This window comes from Stegodyphus dumicola, chromosome 1 (assembly GCF_044657685.1).
Source record: "Stegodyphus dumicola isolate Sdum_Otavi_A_Nest chromosome 1, ASM4465768v1".
Taxonomy (NCBI): domain Eukaryota; kingdom Metazoa; phylum Arthropoda; class Arachnida; order Araneae; family Eresidae; genus Stegodyphus; species Stegodyphus dumicola.
Window position 1 is genome coordinate 274,127,927 of NC_140768.1, and position 19,561 is coordinate 274,147,487.

The window sequence follows — 19,561 nt, forward strand, 5'->3', positions numbered from 1 at the left end:
TTTGTAAATAAAATGATTATTTTTGTAGACTGTTGAAGTATTCAGTTCAATTAGATTTAAGTATGATCAGCTCTCTTAAGGAAGTCAATATAAATATAATGTTTTTTTTATACCTTGGTCATAAGGCCAGGAAAAAGGTGAATATGCTGGCTGTGCTTCAAATAAAGAATATAGTATACAAGTGTTGCTAACTTTGGAAATATGTGCTGCTATCTTTGGATACCTTGTTCCAAGTAAGATAGATATGAAGATGGTTTAAGGTAAGATTTAATATTCTCCTTTTGTTAAGAAATGGATCTTATACTGCAAATTACTTTCGTTTTGATTGAACTGATGATTGAACAAGTTGCAAATGACTTCTAACAAACCAGAAGAGAAATTTAGTTAATGAAGATATCAAGTTAACTTGAAAGCATTGTTAAAAGTGATTTTGAAATGGAAATCGCAAAGGCTAAAAGAGCTATGCTTAAATATCTTACAACAAAATTAATTTCTAAAATCGAAGCTCGAATTTTAGAAAATGAAACAGAAGAAGAAGAGTTGGAAAAACTTTCAGAACAGATAAATTTGAAATTTAAACAGTTAAAAGAAATAGATTCTGAAGTTCAAAGTCAAATTACGGATGTTCAAGAAATAGAAAACGAAATTATTAAATGTGATGAGTATCATGAAAAATTGATTAATAGCTCATGTAAGTTGAAAGCTGCTATCATTAAATGTAAACCAAGTACACAAAGAACACATCTACAACCTATTTGCTTGTTAAAATTAGAAAAACAATTTGTTAAATTACCATCGTTAATAATAAGAACATTTGATGGCGATCCTGCCGATTGGCAAAGATTCTGGGATCAGTTTTGAATTGAATCCCTGATACAGAGGCTGTTCGCACATTTAGACGATTTTGGTAAGCATTAATAAAAAATCGTTTGCTCAAAAGAAGTAATTGCAATTGTACTATGTTTTTAAAAGTCAAAATTATCGTCTGTGGCTTGAAAGTTTTGTTTTTATTCAAAATGGCAAATTTAACAAAGCAGTGGTTCGAAGGCTACATTTACGCTCTTTCCGAAGAGAAATATGCATACTCCGTTATCCAAAAACGATGTGAGAGTCATGGTTTTGTGATATCTAAAGCGTTGATAGGTAATGTCATCAACAAGAAAGGAAATAACGTCAAATTGGAGCCTCAAGTGGGACAAAAATTTCAAACAAGTATCCACGGAAAAAACGGACATCTTTGACTATTGCAAAGGTACGTTGTTTAATGTTAAAAGAAAATCAGCCTAGTAAAAGGACAGTTGCAAAATCATTAAAATGCTCGATGTCCACTGTAAACAAAATGATAAACATTGATTTAAATCTTAAAAAAGCAAAAAAAAAACGCAATGTGCATCGTCTTCTTTCGAAGCATATCGCTCAACGCAGGACACGCTGCAGAATTCTATATGAGAAACACTTATCCAAAGAAAAATGGAAAACAAGTGTCACAATAGATAAAGCATGGGTAAATTTAAATCATTGTAACAAAAAAAGAGCCATTTATTATCATAAAAGGAGAGAAAAAAATTTAAGTACATGGTTCAAAGAATTGAAAGAAAGTTTTTCTAAGGGATTCATGATTGTTGCTGGTTTTTCTTATAATGGCAAGTTAAAAATAAAGGGAGTGCAAAAAAATGTCAACTCCAAATACTATCAGGGACATATTCTATCGCCAATTTTTCTGAATGAAATACCATCGCTTTACCCACAGTGCCATCAATCTGTGAGACTTCATCAGGACAAAGCTAGCAGTCACACATCAAAATCCACTGTAAATTTCCTAAAAGAAATGGAACAAAAAAACTGGTATCAAGGCCATACCTTTCACTGATATCCCTACTAAATCTCCCGATGTGTCACCTATGGATTTTTGTGCTTTTGGATTTTTAAAAACTGCATTATCCAAACGTTGTTCCAAAACCCTAACAGGACTCTGGAAAGCTGTTCGGGAGGAATGGTATAGAATACCTCTTCTGCTACTTCAAAAGGCATTATTATCATTGTCGAAAGATAGTTCAGAATAAGGTACGTCAAATAGAACATTTAAAACACAAGAATTTTATGTAATTTAGTTTTGTGAATACAATATACATCATCTAAAAAAATGCGTGAACAGCCTCTGTACACAGAAATGAAGATTTATCTAATGTAGACAAATTTAACTACTTACACTCATATTTAACAGGAGTAGATGCAGATGCAATTAAAGGAATTTAATTAACAAATCAAAATTACGAAGCAGTAATAGAAACCTTAAAGGAAAGATTTGAACAAAAAAACTTTGGTCATTAATTCTCATTTGAATAAGCTGTTAAATCTAACACCTGTTAGGAAATTGAGAGACGTCTTTCTGCTTAAAGAATTGTTAGATACTTGTCAAAACAGACAGAAGTTCATAATTTAGAGGCCTCAGGGGTAAATTCAGAAACTTATGGTTCTCTACTATGTACCATATTGATTAAATTAATACCACAAGATGTTGTTCTAGAGATCACTAAAAAATGTTGAATAGATAAAGATTGGAAGTTCTTGAAAATAATTAATATTCTAAAAACAGAAGTTGAAAGCAGAGAAAAAACATTATTTTTGACACGCAAAAAATATTCAAATGAACCCAAAACAAAATTTCAAACACCATTAGGAAAAACTAGTGATCGGAGTGTAAAGCTTCAAAACCGAAACACTTTCGCGAAAGGAATTCATAAAAGTACACCATCAGCAATGGCATTCAATATGATGCAGTCTACATACATTTTCTGTTCAGCGCAACATTTTTCATTTAAATGCAAAATGTCACCACAAAATAAAATAGAAATTTTAAAGAATACTAAATGTTGTTTCAAATGTTTCAAAATGTATCCCATTGGTAAAAACTGTCGTTCTAATAAACTTTCTTATTTCAAGTGCAAAAGCGAAAGTCATCATAGTTCCATTTGTCTGGGTAATAACCGAAAACATAATACCACAACAATGAATAAAACGAATAATATTGGAAACAAATGTAAAGAGTCATTGAATTTAAATTGTAATGCTAAAGATACTCAAGAGTTAAATAATTCTAATTCTGAAACTGTCAGTTCAATTTCACAGTCTAATGCAAGTATGACATGTTCCAAAAATGTTTCTTTACAAACATGTGCAGTTACTGCAAATTCAGAATTTAACTCTAAAGTGACTAGTCTTCTACTCGATAATGGAAGTCAAAGAAGTTTCTGCACTGAACATTTAGCGAATAAGCTCAAGTTAAAACCTATTCGCTATGAATTACTTTTTGTTTATTCCTTCGGAATGGAATGCGCTTCAGAAAAGAAGTATCCAGTCGTCGAATTTGAAATCAAAGCTAGGAATAACATGCAGTACTCAATTAAAATCGAAACTCTCACTATCCCAAGCATTACCGGCGCCATAATTTCACCTCCAGATAAACAAGTGTAGAGTTCATAATTAAGCATAAATTACAGCTCGCTGACTCGTGCTGTGGAGATAAGTATTTGGATGTTGAAATCCTAATAGGATCCGATATATTTTGGAAATTTACCTTAGATGAAAAAATCACAATTAATAAACATTTAGGTGCATTAAAAACTGTCTTTGGATGGGTAATTACAGCATGCATACCAATTGTCATCTAATGCAGTTACGATTTTAAAGCATGCGAGTATAAATCTATGTAAATTTAATTCCAATTCTAAGGAGTTAAAGACATCTGGTTGAAAAACGGTTTATCAATGAATGATTCTTTTGTGCAAGCTAAAATTTTAGGTCTTGATTGGGATACAGAAAATGATATTATTAAACTAGATTTAAAATCTTTAGAATTATCTTCAACTAGTTGTGTGTTATAAACTAAAAGAACAGAACTAACAGCTAAAATTTATGATCTAACTGGATTTATATCACCCTTCGTGATCAGAATTAAAATCCTACTACAACAGATATAGGTAAAGAGTCTTAATTGAGATGAACAGCTTCCAAATGATATTGAAACTGAATTTAAGAAATGGCTTGCAGAAATAATTTATTTACAAGAAATATCGATAGATAGAAAATACTTTCGAGATGTTGATAAGTAAAATAGTGACATTTCACTACATATATTCTGCGATGCAAGTAATAACTCATATGGATGTGTAGCATATTTCAGATATACAAATAAGTTTGGTGAAATCAAAATGAGTTTCATTTCATCAAGGACCAGAGTAGCTCCTTTTAAAAGCTTAACATTACCCCGATTGGAATTGATGGGAGCAGTGATGGCAGCTAGAATTGCAAAATATCTAACTAAATTATTTTATCATATCTGTGAACAGATATATTTATGGACAGATTCACAAATCATATTACACTGGATTAAAGGATCTTCTAGCAACTGGAAACCTTTTATTTCTAATAGGGTTGCAGAAACTCAAGCCTTGATAAATCCCAGTAACTGGAAATATTGTAGTGGTAAGAAGAATCCTGCTGATTTATTAACCAGAGGTTTGAGTGTAAATTCTCTGAAGACTTGTTCACTTTGGTGGTTTGGACCAAAATGTTTACAAAACAAATGTATTGACTGACCAGTTCAAATGGAGTTTGACGTGGGAAACAATGAACAACTAGAACACCATAGTAAGATATCTGTTTATGATACTGTTGTGAAAAGAGTTGATCAACTATTGGATATAATAAAATTCCGTAATGCGCTGAAATATCTCAGAATTGTGGTATGGATTTTTGTATTATGTATAAACGTTATTTTGTATTGTGGTATAGACGTTTTGTTGCTAAGGCAAGAAACCTGCCTGCTAATAATGGAACATTAAGTGCTTCTGAAATTCAATAAGCTGAAATATTCTGTGTTCGTAAAGCCCAGATGGATTTCTTCACACCTGAAATTAAGGCTCTTCAATCTAACAAGTCAATTTCTCCAAGCTCTAATATATTCAGCTTGGCATTGTTTCTTGATGAAAATAAAATTATCCGAATTAAGGGAAGATTAGAAGAAACCAAATATACAGTTGACGAGAAGCATCCAGTTCTTCTTCATAAGATTCCAAATTTACTGAATTAACTGTAAAAAGGGAACATAATAACATTCTGCATGCAGGAGTTGCAGCAACTTTAGCCAAACTACGACAGAAATTTTGGATTCCTAAAGGCTGTCAGTTAGTAAAGAAAGTCTTAGGGAACTGTTTAATTTGTCAGAAATACGCAGTAAAACCAGCGAAACAAATGACAGCACAGTTACCTAAAGATCGAATTGTTGAAACTCCACCTTTCTATGTTACAGGTGTGGATTTCACAGGTCCAGTTTACATCTAGTCTGGAAACGACATTCAGAAATCATACATCGTATTGTTTACGTGTGCTGTTACACGAGCGTTACATCTAGAGCTCATTTCCAATATGTCTGCAAACAAATTCATTTTGGCTCTCAGACGTTTAATTTCGAGAAGAGGAAACTGTTGCACCTTTTATTCAGATAACGTGAAAACTTTCAAGTATGCTGTCAAAGATTTACAGTATTTTTACAGCATAATTAAAGGTACAGACTTTAAAAATTTTCTAGCAAATGAAGGCTTGACTTGGAAATTTATCGTCGAACTTGCTCCATGGGGCGGAGCTTTTTATGAACGCCTTACGAAAACTATAAAGGAACCGTTGAAAAAAATATTAGGCAGAGATCAACTGAATTTTGAAGAATTTATGACTGTGCTAACAGAGGTCGAAAATATTGTGAATAGACCTACGTTTACAACTATTTACATGAACCTGAACTGCTTGCACCGGCTGATTTTCTACTGATCGGACATAAGGATGAATATCCATACAACTTTCCTGAGATCCTGATTAAATCTCCAACAAGAAAGAGTCTAATAAAACAAAAAGAATATCAGACAACACTTATAAAACAGTTCTGGAAAAATTGAGAAAATCAGTATCTTCTTGAGTTAAGAATTGCTCACTTCTTCGGTACACCAGAGGCCAAGAAAAATCTTAAAATTGGTGATATAGTTTTACTTAAAGGAACAACTAAATCTAAGTTCCTCTGGGATTTAGGTTGAGTAATTCAAGTCTTTAAAGGATGTGACGGTCTTGTACGATCATGTGTGGTAAAAACTAAAAAGGGGACTTTAAGAGACCTTTGCAATTGATATACCCCCTTGAACTATCAGACCGAAAATGAACTAATTTTGTAACCTTTTAATTTTATTTCTTATATTTCTTGTTCACTAACATTAATTTTAGATAATTAGTTTAGTTATTACTAATAATTACTGTTTGTAATTCGAATTAATATTTACGTATTGAGTGACATTTGAATTGATGCAGTTAACTATATTTGTTTATTTTATAGAATTTCCTTTTCCTTTTTTTTTTTTTTTTTTTTTTTTTTTTTTTGTTTGTTCAATACACAGAGGTTTTAAAGAATTTGAGTTAAAACATATTATTGAACCAGTTCAGGAAGACAATCAAAATGATAAAACCCTATTTCATTTACCTCATAGAGCAGTCACCAGAAATGATAGAGCAACAAGCAAATTAAGAACAGTTTATGATGCTTCGGCCCATAAACCAAAAACACTCTCTCTAAATGACTGTTTATATTACTGGTCCGAACCTATATCCTGATATTTTTGTTTTTTTGATAAAATTTAGACAAAATTCGAAAGCTTTTACAGCGGACATTACACAAGCATTCTTACAGATAGAGTTAAATGAAGAAGACAGGGACGTTACACGATTCTTTTGGAAAGATGATCCTGATGATAACAATGAAAGTTTGAAAATCTTTAGATTCACAAGAGTTTTGTTTGGAGTAAAATCTAGTCCCTTTCTCCTAGCTGCTACTATTAAGTATCACCTTAAAAAATATTCAGAAATATATCCTGAAACAGTAGAACTCTTAAAAAACTGCCTGTATGTTGATGTCATTATTGGTGGTCAACAAAATTTAGAACAAGCCCTGAAATCAAGTTTAGAAATTGTGAACATTTTTAATAAAGCTAGCATGTCACTACATAAGTGGCATACTAATTCCAAAGAACTCAAAGATATTTGGCATCGCAAAGAATTTTCGATGCAAGAATCTCCTGAAATTGTCCCGATCAAAGTGTTAGGAATTAACTGGGATACAGATAATGATAATTTTTATTTTGACACTCAGCGCTTGACAAATTTCATTTCCTTGTCAATCAACTCAAAACGTTTTCTGTTGCAAACCGCAGGTCGTATTTTTGATCCTGTCGGATTTTATGGCCCTTTCACTATAAGAATAAAGTATCTCATTCAGGAAATCTGGTGTGCAAAAATTGATTGGGACGATGAACTGCCACCTGATCTTAGTTATAAATGGAAAGCCTAGTACGAAAAATTGAAGAACTGAACCACCTCAGAATTCCCCGCTACTATTTAGAGGAAATATTAGATGCAGATGTGAAACAAATAGAACTCCGTAGCTTTTCTGATGCTAGTTTGAAAGCTTATGGATGCGTGGTATATCTAAGAATAGTTTTGAAAAATGGAACTTTTCAAACAGTTTTTGTTGCTTCCAAGAGTAGAGTTGCACCTCTGAAATCACTTACACTTCCTAGATTGGAGCTTTTGAGTGCGCTTTTATCCGCTAGATTGAGTGATAAAATCACAAAATGTTTAAAATATGAAGTAATCCTCTTCCACTGGACTGATTCTCAAATAACGTATTTTTGGATTCATGGATCTCCCGAAAGATTTAAATCTTTCATCAAAAACTGAGTTTATGAAATTCAGAAACTAATTGAAAGCAATAATTGGCATTATTGCCATGGGAAAAATAACCCCTCCGACCTCATATCACGAGGAACTACTGTTGCTAATTTAAGAAATTGTTCACTTTGGTGGTTTGGACCAGAATGATTATAAAACAAACATATAGACTGGCCGGTTCAACCGAAGTTTGATGTGGGAAACGATAAACAACTAGAACACCGTAGTAAGATATCTGTTTATGACGTTGTGAAAAGAGATAATCAATTATTGGATATAACAAAATTCAGTAATGTGCTGAAATATCTCAGAATTATGGCATGGATTAGATGTTTCATTGCTAAGGCAAGAAACATGCCTGCTAATAGTGGAACATTAAATGCTTCTGAAATTCAGGACACTGAAATGTTTTGTGTTCGTAAAGCCCAGATGGATTTCTTCACACCTAAAATTAAGGCTCTTCAATCTAACAAGTCAATTTCTCCAAGCTATATTCAGCTTGGCACCGTTTCTTGATGAAAATAAAATTCTTCGAATTAAGGGAAGATTAGAAGAAACCGAATATATAGTTGACGAGAAGCATCCAGCAGTTCTTCCTAAAGATTCCAAATTTACTGAATTAATTGTAAAAAGGGAACATAATAATGGTCTGCACGCGGGAGTTGCAGCAACTCTAGCCAAACTATGACAGAAATTTTGGATTCTTAAAGGCCATCAGTTGGTAAAGAAAGTCTTAGGGAACTGTTTAATTTGTGAAAAATATACAGTAAAACAAGTGAAAAAAATGACAGCTCAATTACCTAAAGATCGAATTGTTGAAACTCCACCTTTCTATTGTAATGTATTTTGCAGTAATTTAAAAACAGACAATCTTCTTAGTAGAACATAAATTTTATTTCTAGTTCTCGGTGATAGACAAATTTTATACAATTCTTAAGTGGCAAAATTTTTATCCTACTCCTAGCTGTTAAAATCTTCAGAATACTAAATCTTTTTAAAACAATATCTCTCGCTGCTGAGTAACGGTTTGATACAAATATGGCGTTGCCACTTCAACAATAATTATATTTATTTATTAAATAACAAGATATTACAACCTCTCCCCCCTCCAGATAAACTTTAATTTATATTTTTATAAATCAAAGTTTACAGTTTTTAAAACAATAATATCAGCACAACACAGAATTAAAATACAAGCATTTAAAGGAGAATTAAACAAGAAATAACATAATAACATACACTGAAGAAGAGAGGAATGAACAAAATATTTTTTTATCTATATAGAGAAACAAATTTTTTAATCAGGCCAGGGAGTACGACTTAATGCGTCTACATTTTTATCTTTTTTACCACTTCGATGAACGATCGTGTAATTGTAGGGTTGTAGTACCAGTGCCCATCTCATAAGTCGTGGATTTAGACTCGCATTATTTTTGAGCCAAACTAAGGGATTATGATCGGTCATGATGAGGAATTTAGTATGCCCGTCTAAATAACATTGAAGTTTCTTTACAGCAAATATTATGGCGGCACATTCCTTTTCTGTGGTACAGTACTTTTTTTCAGTTTCTGTAAACTTCTTACTGAGGTATAATACTGGATGTTCATTGTCTCGTTCATCTTTTTGAGCTAAAATGACACCCATACCAGAGTTTGACGCATCAGTTTGCAAAATAAACTCCTTATTGAAATCAGATGCATGTAGTATAGGCCTTTGAGACAGTTTCTCCTTTAGCTCTTCAAATGCTTTTGTGCACTCTTCTGTCCAATTTATTTTCCCTTTCTTTAAGTTTCCTTTCAAAGTTTCTGTTAAAGGTGCTGTGATAGATGAGAACATGGCAATGTAATGATTATAATATCCCGCTAATCCTAAAAATGCTCTGACTTGACTTTTTGTGGATGGCACTGGAAAATCAAGAATAGCTTTTACTTTCACTTCACTTGGCATTCTTATACCACGACCTACAATATGTCCTAGATATTTTACTCTATCTTGAGCAAATTTACATTTTATTGGTTTAATAGTTAAACCAGCGTCCTTTATTTTGGACAAAAAGGCTTTCAGGTGACTTAGATGTTCTTCCCAGGTGTTTGAAAAGATTGCCACGTCATCTAAATATGGAACAGCAAAGTTTTCACAACCGTGAAGGATTTCGGCCCTCATTTTACTAAATGAAAATGGTGCATTTTTAGGTCCGAAAGGCATCCGTAGAGGTCTAAATGTGCCAAAACTTGTAACAAAAGTGGCTAATCTTTGAGCATTAGGTGTTAAAGGTATTTGCCAGTATCCCTTTGTTAAATCCAAAAGAGTTATATATTTTGCGCCTGCTACCGTTTCTACTCGTTGTTCGATGTTAGGCAAGGGGAAGAATTGTGTTTTAGTCAATTTATTCAATTTTCTATAGTCGATACAAGGTCTTGGATCCCTCCCTGCTACTTCTACTAAAATCATAGGAGAAGTGTAATCTGAATCTCCTATTTCAATTATTTTATGCTGAAGCATTTTATCGATTTCTGTTTTTAATATATCTGTTTGTCTAGGAGACATTCTGTATGGTTTACAGTGGATTGGGATGTTTTCTGTCAATTAAATATCATGCGTTATTAAATGAGTTTTTCCAGGTTTATTAGAAAAGATTTTTGAAAACTTCAGCAGCATATCATGCAATTCTTGAATCTGTTGTTCATTTAGCTTATCACTTAAGGAGCTGTTTTCTTTGATGTCCTCAAAATCGAACAATGTTGGTTCAAAGTCAATTGTTGGGAAATTTTCCTCCATATCATCAATTTCAGACTGATCTTCTGTAATCATAAGGTTAACCGATTCTGCTCGTCTATGATAGGGTTTTAGCATGTTAACATGGTAGACTTGGTTAAAGTCATTTTTTTCTTCGAAACTCACAACATAATTAGTTTCGGATAATTTCTTCTCAACCTTCCCAGGACCTTTCCATTCAACTGCTAGTCTGTTTGGTTTATTCATTGATACAACTAATACTAAATCCCCTTCAGAGAATTCTCTTTTTATAGCTTTACGATCGTACCACACCTTTCTTTTGGTTTGCATTTCTAGCATTTTGTCTGTAGCCAGCTCTTTGCATCTTTTTAACCGATTTATCAATTGAAAAACACATTCAACAACATTATTTCCTTCGTCTTCAGGATTCATCCATTGTTCATATAATAATGTTACAGGTGTTCTAAGATTTCGACCATATACTAATTCTGCAGGTGTAAATCACGTACTCTCATGCGTTATTGTTCTTAAAGCAAATAGAGCTGCGGGAACTTGCTTCTCCCCCTCAGGGGCTGCTTCGATACATAAAACTTTTAAAATTCTTTTGATTGTTCGGTGAAATCTTTCAACAGGGTTGCTCTGCGGATGGTGTACTGAGCTTTTAGTTACTTTTATTCCAAATTTTTCAACAAATTCTATGGCTAGATTGCTCATAAAGGAGGTACCTTGATCAGTTTGTATTTCTTTCGGGAAACCCATTCTACTAAATATTTGTAATATGGCTTCAATTACTGACGTTGTGCCAATATTAGGAACAGGTACAGCATCCGGATATTTTGAAGCTAAACAAATAGCTGTAATTAAATATCTATTGCCATTCGGTGTTATTGGTAAAGGACGCATGCGTCAAAGTTAATTTTTGAAAATACTTCTGCGATAATTGGTACTAAAGTCAAAGGTGCTTTGGTTTTATCATTAGATTTTCCCACTCTTTGACATGGATCGCAAGTTTTAACATACTCTTCTATTTCTTTATAGCAATTAGGCCAGTAAAAGTATCTTGTTAATCTATCTTTAGTTTTGACGACGCCTAAATGTCCAGATGTGCTATCATGACATAATGACTTTATTTGATCTCTATATTTTTCAGGAATAAGAATTAATTCCCTTTCATTTCCATTTTTATCTATTTTCCTTTTCACCAACAATCCATTTTCTTTTACTTTGAAATCATTTGTCTTGCTGGAATTTTCATTTTTAGCTTTGTTAAGCAATGACGCTAGATCTCTGCTTTGATGCTGAGATTCAATTAATTCCTTTGAATTAACATTAATCACTTTCTTAAGTTCCTTGTCTTCCTCATCAGCTTGAGGTAAAATATCTTCGTCAGTTTCAATAAACTTCAGTTCTTCTAGTTTCTCCATTTCAATTTCTCTGCTTCGATCATCTTCATTAGATCTTTTTACTTGAGATCGTGTCAAAACTGCGTTTATTTTTTCTAAATTTAAGAATGATTTACTTTTGAACAATTGGGCAGTTTTGTTACCCAATACATATCTGCCTGGATCATTTGTAACAACAGCTGCCTTTGTCTTTATATGACCAAGTTCACAATTAATTTCAACTTCCGCTAACGGTAGACACACTAAATGGTCATTTAAAAGATATTGTACCCAGACATGTTCTCCAGTCATTTTTGCGTTATATATGTATTTCCGAGAAATAACATCAACAGTGGCTCCTGTGTCTCGAAGAATAGGCATTTCATGCCCATTAACTAAACCGTTAATTGTATATGTCTCTAACAAATCATCATTCGAAGATACGCAATTTATCTTTTCATTTGGTTTTAAGCGAGGACACTGAGGCTTAAAATGTTCGTATGATCCACACTCGAAACAACGTGGTCGATACCTTTTGTCATATAAATTTTCTTGGTTCTTGTTTTGAAATTGACTTCTTTGTCGGTGATCTTTCTGGTATTTTGAATCGTCCCATTTATCAGAATGCTCAAAATGAGGCGGATGCTCTATTTTTTTTACAAAATTATCATATCGTGGTTTAAATGATCCTTTGTTAATTTTCTCAGTCTGACTGACAGAAAATTTTGGTTTTATTGTTTTCCTCACATCTTCAAAATCTTCAATTTTCTTAACTATTTCAGTAGGTGAAATGATGGTTGTCCATTGATCCATAAAATGTTCTTTGAAATCAGGAGAAGTACACTTTTTTATTTGATCAACCAGCATGAGATCTTTTAACTGTTCAAAAGTTTTAATGTTTAATCCGTTAAGCCATCCTTCTAAATAATTCTTTAATTCATAGTAGAAATCATACCAAGTACTTTCAGTAGACTTTTGGTGTTTATTAAATAGTTGTCGAAATTTTTCCGCACTTAATTTAAATCGTTGTAACAGTAAAGTTTTTACATATTCATACTTTTTCGCGTCCTCTTCTGGTTCTCTAGCAATAAGCTGAACAATGTCAGGAGGCAGCAATGAAATAAGTAGAGTCACTTGATTTTCAGCAGGTATATTCATTATTTTAGCTTGACGCTCAAATAACACCAGAAATAAACTTATTTCATCTTCTTTAGGGATGAAACGTGGCATGACATCGTGAATTCTGATTTTTAAAGGCTGCTCAGGTAACTGCGTAATTTCTACTGGCTGTGCCGTGGCAGCCATTGCTTCCAGTTGAAGTTTCTGTAGCTCAAAGGCTCTAATTTGCTCTTCTCTTTCAAGCTCTTCTTTTCTTTCTTCTCTTTCGCCTTCTTTTTCTCTTTCTTCTCTTTCACGTTCTTTTTCTCTTTCTTCTCTTTCGCGTTTTTTTTTCTTTTTCTTCTCTTTCGCGTTCTCTTTCTCCTCTTTCGCATTCTTCTTTTTGTTCCCTTTCTTCTCTAATTGCAGCCAGTAGTTCTCGAGTAAACTCCTCATCATAATCGGGACTTTCAGTAATCAGTTTATGCAATTGAGCAATCTTAAATTCAGGTTTCACAGTTAAACCTAACTCTTCTGCTAATACTTTTAAATCCTGTCCTAGCTAAGAATGACACGTTGACACAAGTTACTTTTAATAGGCTTCCTTTTGAAATTCAATCTAAAAGCTCGTACTTGTATTAAAAATATATAATTTCTGGCGAGATTTAATTTCTCGAATACGAAATTCACACTAACCAATTGGAGAGAATTATTTAAACAACTTTGCCAGGTTGGCACAAAATAATTTAATACTACGTCGGGTTGACGTTTTAACTCACTATTCACAAGCCTCGTTAGCTATAACTATATAAACACCTTTTCCAGTTAGGCAATACAATGGAATTTTACCAACGTCAGTTTGACGATTTTACTATCTATCTCCACGCCTGGTTGGCGATAACAAAAACAATTTTTGCCAGTTTGGCAATAGAACTTTTAGAATATACAATCTGTAATACGTAAAATTCAATACATAAAAATTCAATACAAATAAAAGTAAAGCATAAATAATAATTTCAAAATACTTCTTTACCACAAATATCAATTATAAATTTAAGCTGAATATTTTTAGTGTCAGTTATTTTAAACAAAATCTTACACGATAAACTATAATTCTGAAACAAAGTATTAAAATTCAATAAAAGCTTTTTTAAGAAAACCAAAAGTTAATCTTATCTTCAGAGATCAGCAATAACCTATTTTTGACAGTTTTTGCTCGGACGCAAGTTACAGAAGCACAGAAGATAACCTTTGAACGATCCGCTTCAAATCTGGCTTTAAAACGGCAGACTTCTTACATCCATTTCTCCTTGAAATAAACAAACTTGGCAATTGGTATTAGCAAACTTGTTCTAAAAAATTCAGTAAATTTCTGGGATTAGGAGACCAGCACCATCAAAATTGATAATTGCACTCCTAATTTCCAGCATCTCGGTGGAACCTCCAATTTATTAAGACTGTAATGTATTTTGCAGTAATTTACAAAACAGACAATCTTCTTAGTAGAACATAAATTTTATTTCTAGTTCTCGGTGATAGACAAATTTTATACAATTCTTAAATGGCAAAATTTTCATCCTACTCCTAGCTGTTAAAATCTTCAGAATACTAAATCTTTTTAAAACAATATCTCTCGTTGCTGAGTAACAGTTTGATACAAATATGGCGTTGCCACTTCAACAATAATTATATTTATTTATTAAATAACAAGATATTACACTATGTTACAGGCGTGGATTTCATAGGTCCGGTTTACATAAAGTTTGGAAATGACATTCAGAAATCATACATCATATTGTTTATGTGTGCCGTTACATGAGCCTTACTCAGATGTTTCATTTCAAGAAGAGGAAACTGTCGTACCTTTTATTCAGATAACATGAAAACTTTCAAATATGCTGCCAAAGAATTACAGTATTTTTAAAGCATAATTAAAGAAGCAGACTTTCAAAATTTTCTAGCAAATGAAGGCTTGATCGTTGAGCTTGCTCCATGGTCGGGAGCTTTTTATGAACACCTTATGAAAACCATAAAGGAATCGTTGAAAAAGATATTAGGCAGAGCTCAGCTGAATTTTGAAGAATTTATAACTGTGTTGACAGAGGTCGAAAATATTGTGAATAGACATCCTTTGACCTAAGTTTACAACGATTTACATGAACCTGAACCGCTTTCGCCAGCGGATTTTCTATTGATTGGACATAGAGATGAATATCCATACAACTTCGCCGAGATCCTGAATAGCTCTCCAACAAGAAAGAGTCTAATAAAACGATAAGAATATCAGACAACCCTTATAAAACAGTTCTGGGAAAAACGTAAAAGTCAGTATCTTCTCGAGTTAAGAAATGCTCACTTCTTCGGTACACCCGAAGCCAAGAAAAATCTTAAAATGGGTGATGTAGTTTTACTTGAAGTAGCAACTAAATCTAAGTTCCTCTGGGATTTAGGTTGAGTAATTCAAGTTTTTAAAGGACATGATTGTCTTGTACGATCTTGTGTGGTAAAAACTAAAAAAAGGGGACTTTAAGAGACCTGTGCAATTGATATAACCCCTTCAACTGTCTGACTGAAAATTAACTAATTTCGACTCTTTTTAATTTTATTTCTTATATTTCATGTTCACTAACATTAATTTTAAATAATTAGCTTATTACTAATAATTTACTGTTTGTAATTCGAATTAATATTTACTTATTGAGTAACATTTGAATTGTATGCTGTTTATTATATTTGTTTATTTTATAGAATTTTGTTTTGCTATTTATATTTACATCAGGTAAATGTACTTGATATTGATATGTAAGTTGCTTGTTGTAATGTTCCTAGTCTACATAGTGTCAAGATGTAAATGGCAATGTTTGCCAACGAAGAATAACTGAGAAGGTCACTCACTCAGCTACGCTGCTCACTGCCAGGTTTGGTTTAAAACCCAGGACCTCAAGTTCTGTAACATGACACTTCAGCAGATTGGGTCAAAACAGCTGTTTAGTCTTAGCAGTTTACAATGATATCTTTTCTGAGCAGTGGAACAGCAAGTGTGCACTTTGAAAGACAGCTTACACAGTGACACAAGCAAATCCATTGAACATGACTGAGATCCCAGTCTTTTAGCATGTGCTTTGCAGCTAGGTTATGGACTGGAGCATGAGCATCTTATCAACACTGCTGCAACGCAGTTAGCTGGATGTGGCTGCATGAGTATCTGGTTGAAGCTGCAGTGATGCCATTGTTTTTCTATCTGGAATGAGTGGTAGCAGAGCAGCTAATTACTTCCTAGGGCTGCTAATGTGGCTTCACTGTGGAAAATGTTGTTATTGGGTCACCATCAGTTTAGAATCCTGCCAGCCTTATGGAGCCATTTATTACTGGTACCTTGATTGTTACTAGTTTAAACAATGTGGTGATGTACATGCAAAAAAGAGTTGAAAGAAAAAAAAAAAAGTTTTGAACACAATTTTTTTTTTTTTTTTTTTTACCATGCATTCCTTTCATTACTGCCGTATGACTTCTTTACTTACGGGGTCAGAAACTAACAACTGTTTCAATTTGCAAACCAAAGCTTGCTTCAAATAAATTGCAACACAATGGTTGAGAGGAATATGCAGAAACTGTTAACTTGACCAAACAATTAAACTGATGGATGCTATTATAAAATTGTAAACTGATAAAAACTTATTCACAAAACAGAGAAACATTATGTAGGTCATATTCTTTCACAAGTTTTTAGGATTTTTGTCATGAAATTAGAGAATATCCCTTTCTTGTTGTTATTGATCATTTGGTTCTAAAAAGATACACTATATGGTAAGATATGTGCCAAAAATGCAAAAAACACCATGCCATTAAAAATTTATACCTAAAAGAATTTTATACGTAGTTTAAATATAAACTGCAATTACATTATGATTATGAAAAGTATTTAGAACACAAAAGTCATCTCTAAAAACCAAAGACGAATTTAGATGGGACAGATATTTCAGAAGGTAAACTGAGAAATGCAAAATGAAAATATAAAATTTTCACATAATTGTTTTTCAGATTACAAGAAGTTCAGTCACATTCATTACCTTTCCATAAAAATGTACAAAACCTTTAGATGGACTAATCAAATTTCATACCAGCTCTATTAAAAAAAATATTTCTTACACTCAAATTTAACTGAACAGGGGATAAAAACTATGAAGTCAAAATTACTCAACATACCATTAATTTGAAGGAAAATTTTCAAAGTATCCTGATAAACTGACACATTCTGTCTATCAATCAATGCTGAAAACTTACCCATGCAAAATCAAGTAAGTATTCTTTTAAAAAAAAATCTATTTTAAAATATAAGCTTTCTTCTAATATTTTTCTCCTTTCCAGAATAAAGCACAAAGTAAACAAACTTTATAATTATAGTGTTACACAAGACAAAAATAATGGCATTATGTTTTCTTCCTTCTAATTAGTCTGACATTTAACAACATTAAAAACATTACCTGAAATAAAACAAATCTGAAAATTTATGGTAATTGGCCTTAAAATGCCATATTATACATTAATTTTGTTAGAAATTTATATTAGCAGAACAATTTAAATTGTGTGAAGAGTATGCTAGTGTAAAGTGATATGTTTAAATTTTTGAATGATGAATGCAACTTTATAAAATAACATTTTATGATGAAAACAATGAAAAATTTTCTGGTAAAATGAAGCTGTCATTAATATATCTCATCACATTCAACTTTATACTTACAGATTCAGGAGGTATTCCAAGCTCAATCATGTTTAAAAGAGCATCACATATTCCACTCACTAATGATGACATAACTACACGAATACCCATAGAATCTTGCTTTTCTCCATTACTGAAATTACTCGATAATAGTTCAACATTCCTGATTAAAAAAAAAATTAATCTTTAAAACTGCAATGGTTTATTATTATTGTCACAAAACAACAAAATAATATTCCAACTTCCTTAACTTGACATATTCATTTTATGGGTTATTCTGTCAAATATTCAAATTCTTATTCTTACAAATGAAAAAAAAAAAAAAAAATGTTAACAATATTATATACATAAATTAGATTCATTTTAAACATATATAACCAATTAAGATAACTAATAAATGGTGTTTTGATGGCATATATTATGCAGAAATTTACAAAACTATTAATAATTTTGATATATTAGTTCAATATTTGAAACAAAAAAAAAATATGTTTTTCTTCGAGTGATTTTTGATTTAACTAAAACTTCTATGCCACGTTGCACAGAAATAAAAAATCCTATAAAAATTTTTCAAATGGAACACCACTATTATTTTAATTTTGATCAGCTAATTATATGAAATTATATGATGAATATTTAAAACTGTATACTGTATATCAATATTTATTTTAGATATTTGCCTTTACTCTCCATATTGCAAGCGCATAACTCCACATCAGCACCAAATCGCACATCATTCATTACCTGTTAATTTTTTACCTAAAATATCGATTCATGAGAGAAGTTGGACCTGAAAATTTCTTTTAGGGCGAAGCTCAAAACCCACTTCAATAAACATCATTCTGGGACAAAAAAAAAAAATATTGAGGCAGCTGCAAAAAATGGCTTCAATATAATCTCAAATGAAAATTTCTTCCACTGCTGTAAAGAGTTATTGTAATATTGAAACCGTGTATTCAATCACAAGGTATCTATCTATTTTTTATACCATTCTTATTACTTTAAGGACAAATAAAAATTATATGGACAGCCAGGCCTACAGTCTCTAAACGGTATTAAATATTTATCAATACAAATAACTTCAAATACATTATAGCATAAGGCATACAAAAGAAGTACAGTCAAAAGTCGTTAATTCGGACTCGTCGGGACTTCGGCGATTCTGGATTATCGATTTTTCCGGATTATAGATCATCAGTTTAAATCTGGTAAGATGGCATGCAGAAATTACAAAATTAAAACTATGAAACCGTAATTTATGAAATACAGAACAATTATGAGCCAAAGGGTATCAAAATTTACAAAAAGAAAAAGCTTAATATTTATTTGTTTACTTTATTAAACATTTCTTTCAATGAAAGTTGTTTAAGTTGCTTCGTTTCATGTTATAATACTTTCTCTTTAATTCTATTAAACAGACATAATTTCTTGTTTAGTTACGAAGTTCCGCTGTTCAAGTCCTATAATTGCTGTGTCTAGAATACCGACTAATTTGTCAATCGAAATTTTTTCGTTTTCAATAAACTCTGTGTCACTTTCTTCACTATCGGAAGCGAACTATAATGACGAGGAACTTGATTTAAGTCATATCAGAGACGGAGTACATTGAGATGAAATACTACATTTAATAAGGAATTATAAGCCAAATAAAATAAAACATCGGCCCTGAATATAAGGATAGTTCTGACAGATCAACTTTCAATTCATTGTGCGCCGTGGTGTACTAAAGATCTTTCTATTCATAAAATTGTTTCCCACCTAATGGACTGATAACATGATTCCTGGCTGTTCGAAGAATTATTAGACGGCAGTTTCTACTCATGATTTCTAATAATTTTAGACGCTTCTAAAAGGGTT

The 19,561-nt window shown here is 32.2% G+C and overlaps 1 protein-coding gene across 4 annotated transcripts in view; it reads right to left on the reverse strand.

The window, feature by feature from the left end:
* The window catches only part of LOC118190867 (folliculin-interacting protein 2-like), a 214,283-nt gene that overhangs the window by 36,418 nt on the left and 158,304 nt on the right, over positions 1-19,561 (reverse strand). For all 4 annotated transcript variants that reach the window (XM_085807052.1, XM_085807045.1, XM_085807065.1 and 1 more), the window contains one exon: positions 17,726-17,867. In XM_085807052.1, coding sequence (XP_085663178.1) covers positions 17,726-17,867 — 142 coding nt within the window. The remainder of the gene's footprint in view (positions 1-17,725; positions 17,868-19,561) is intronic.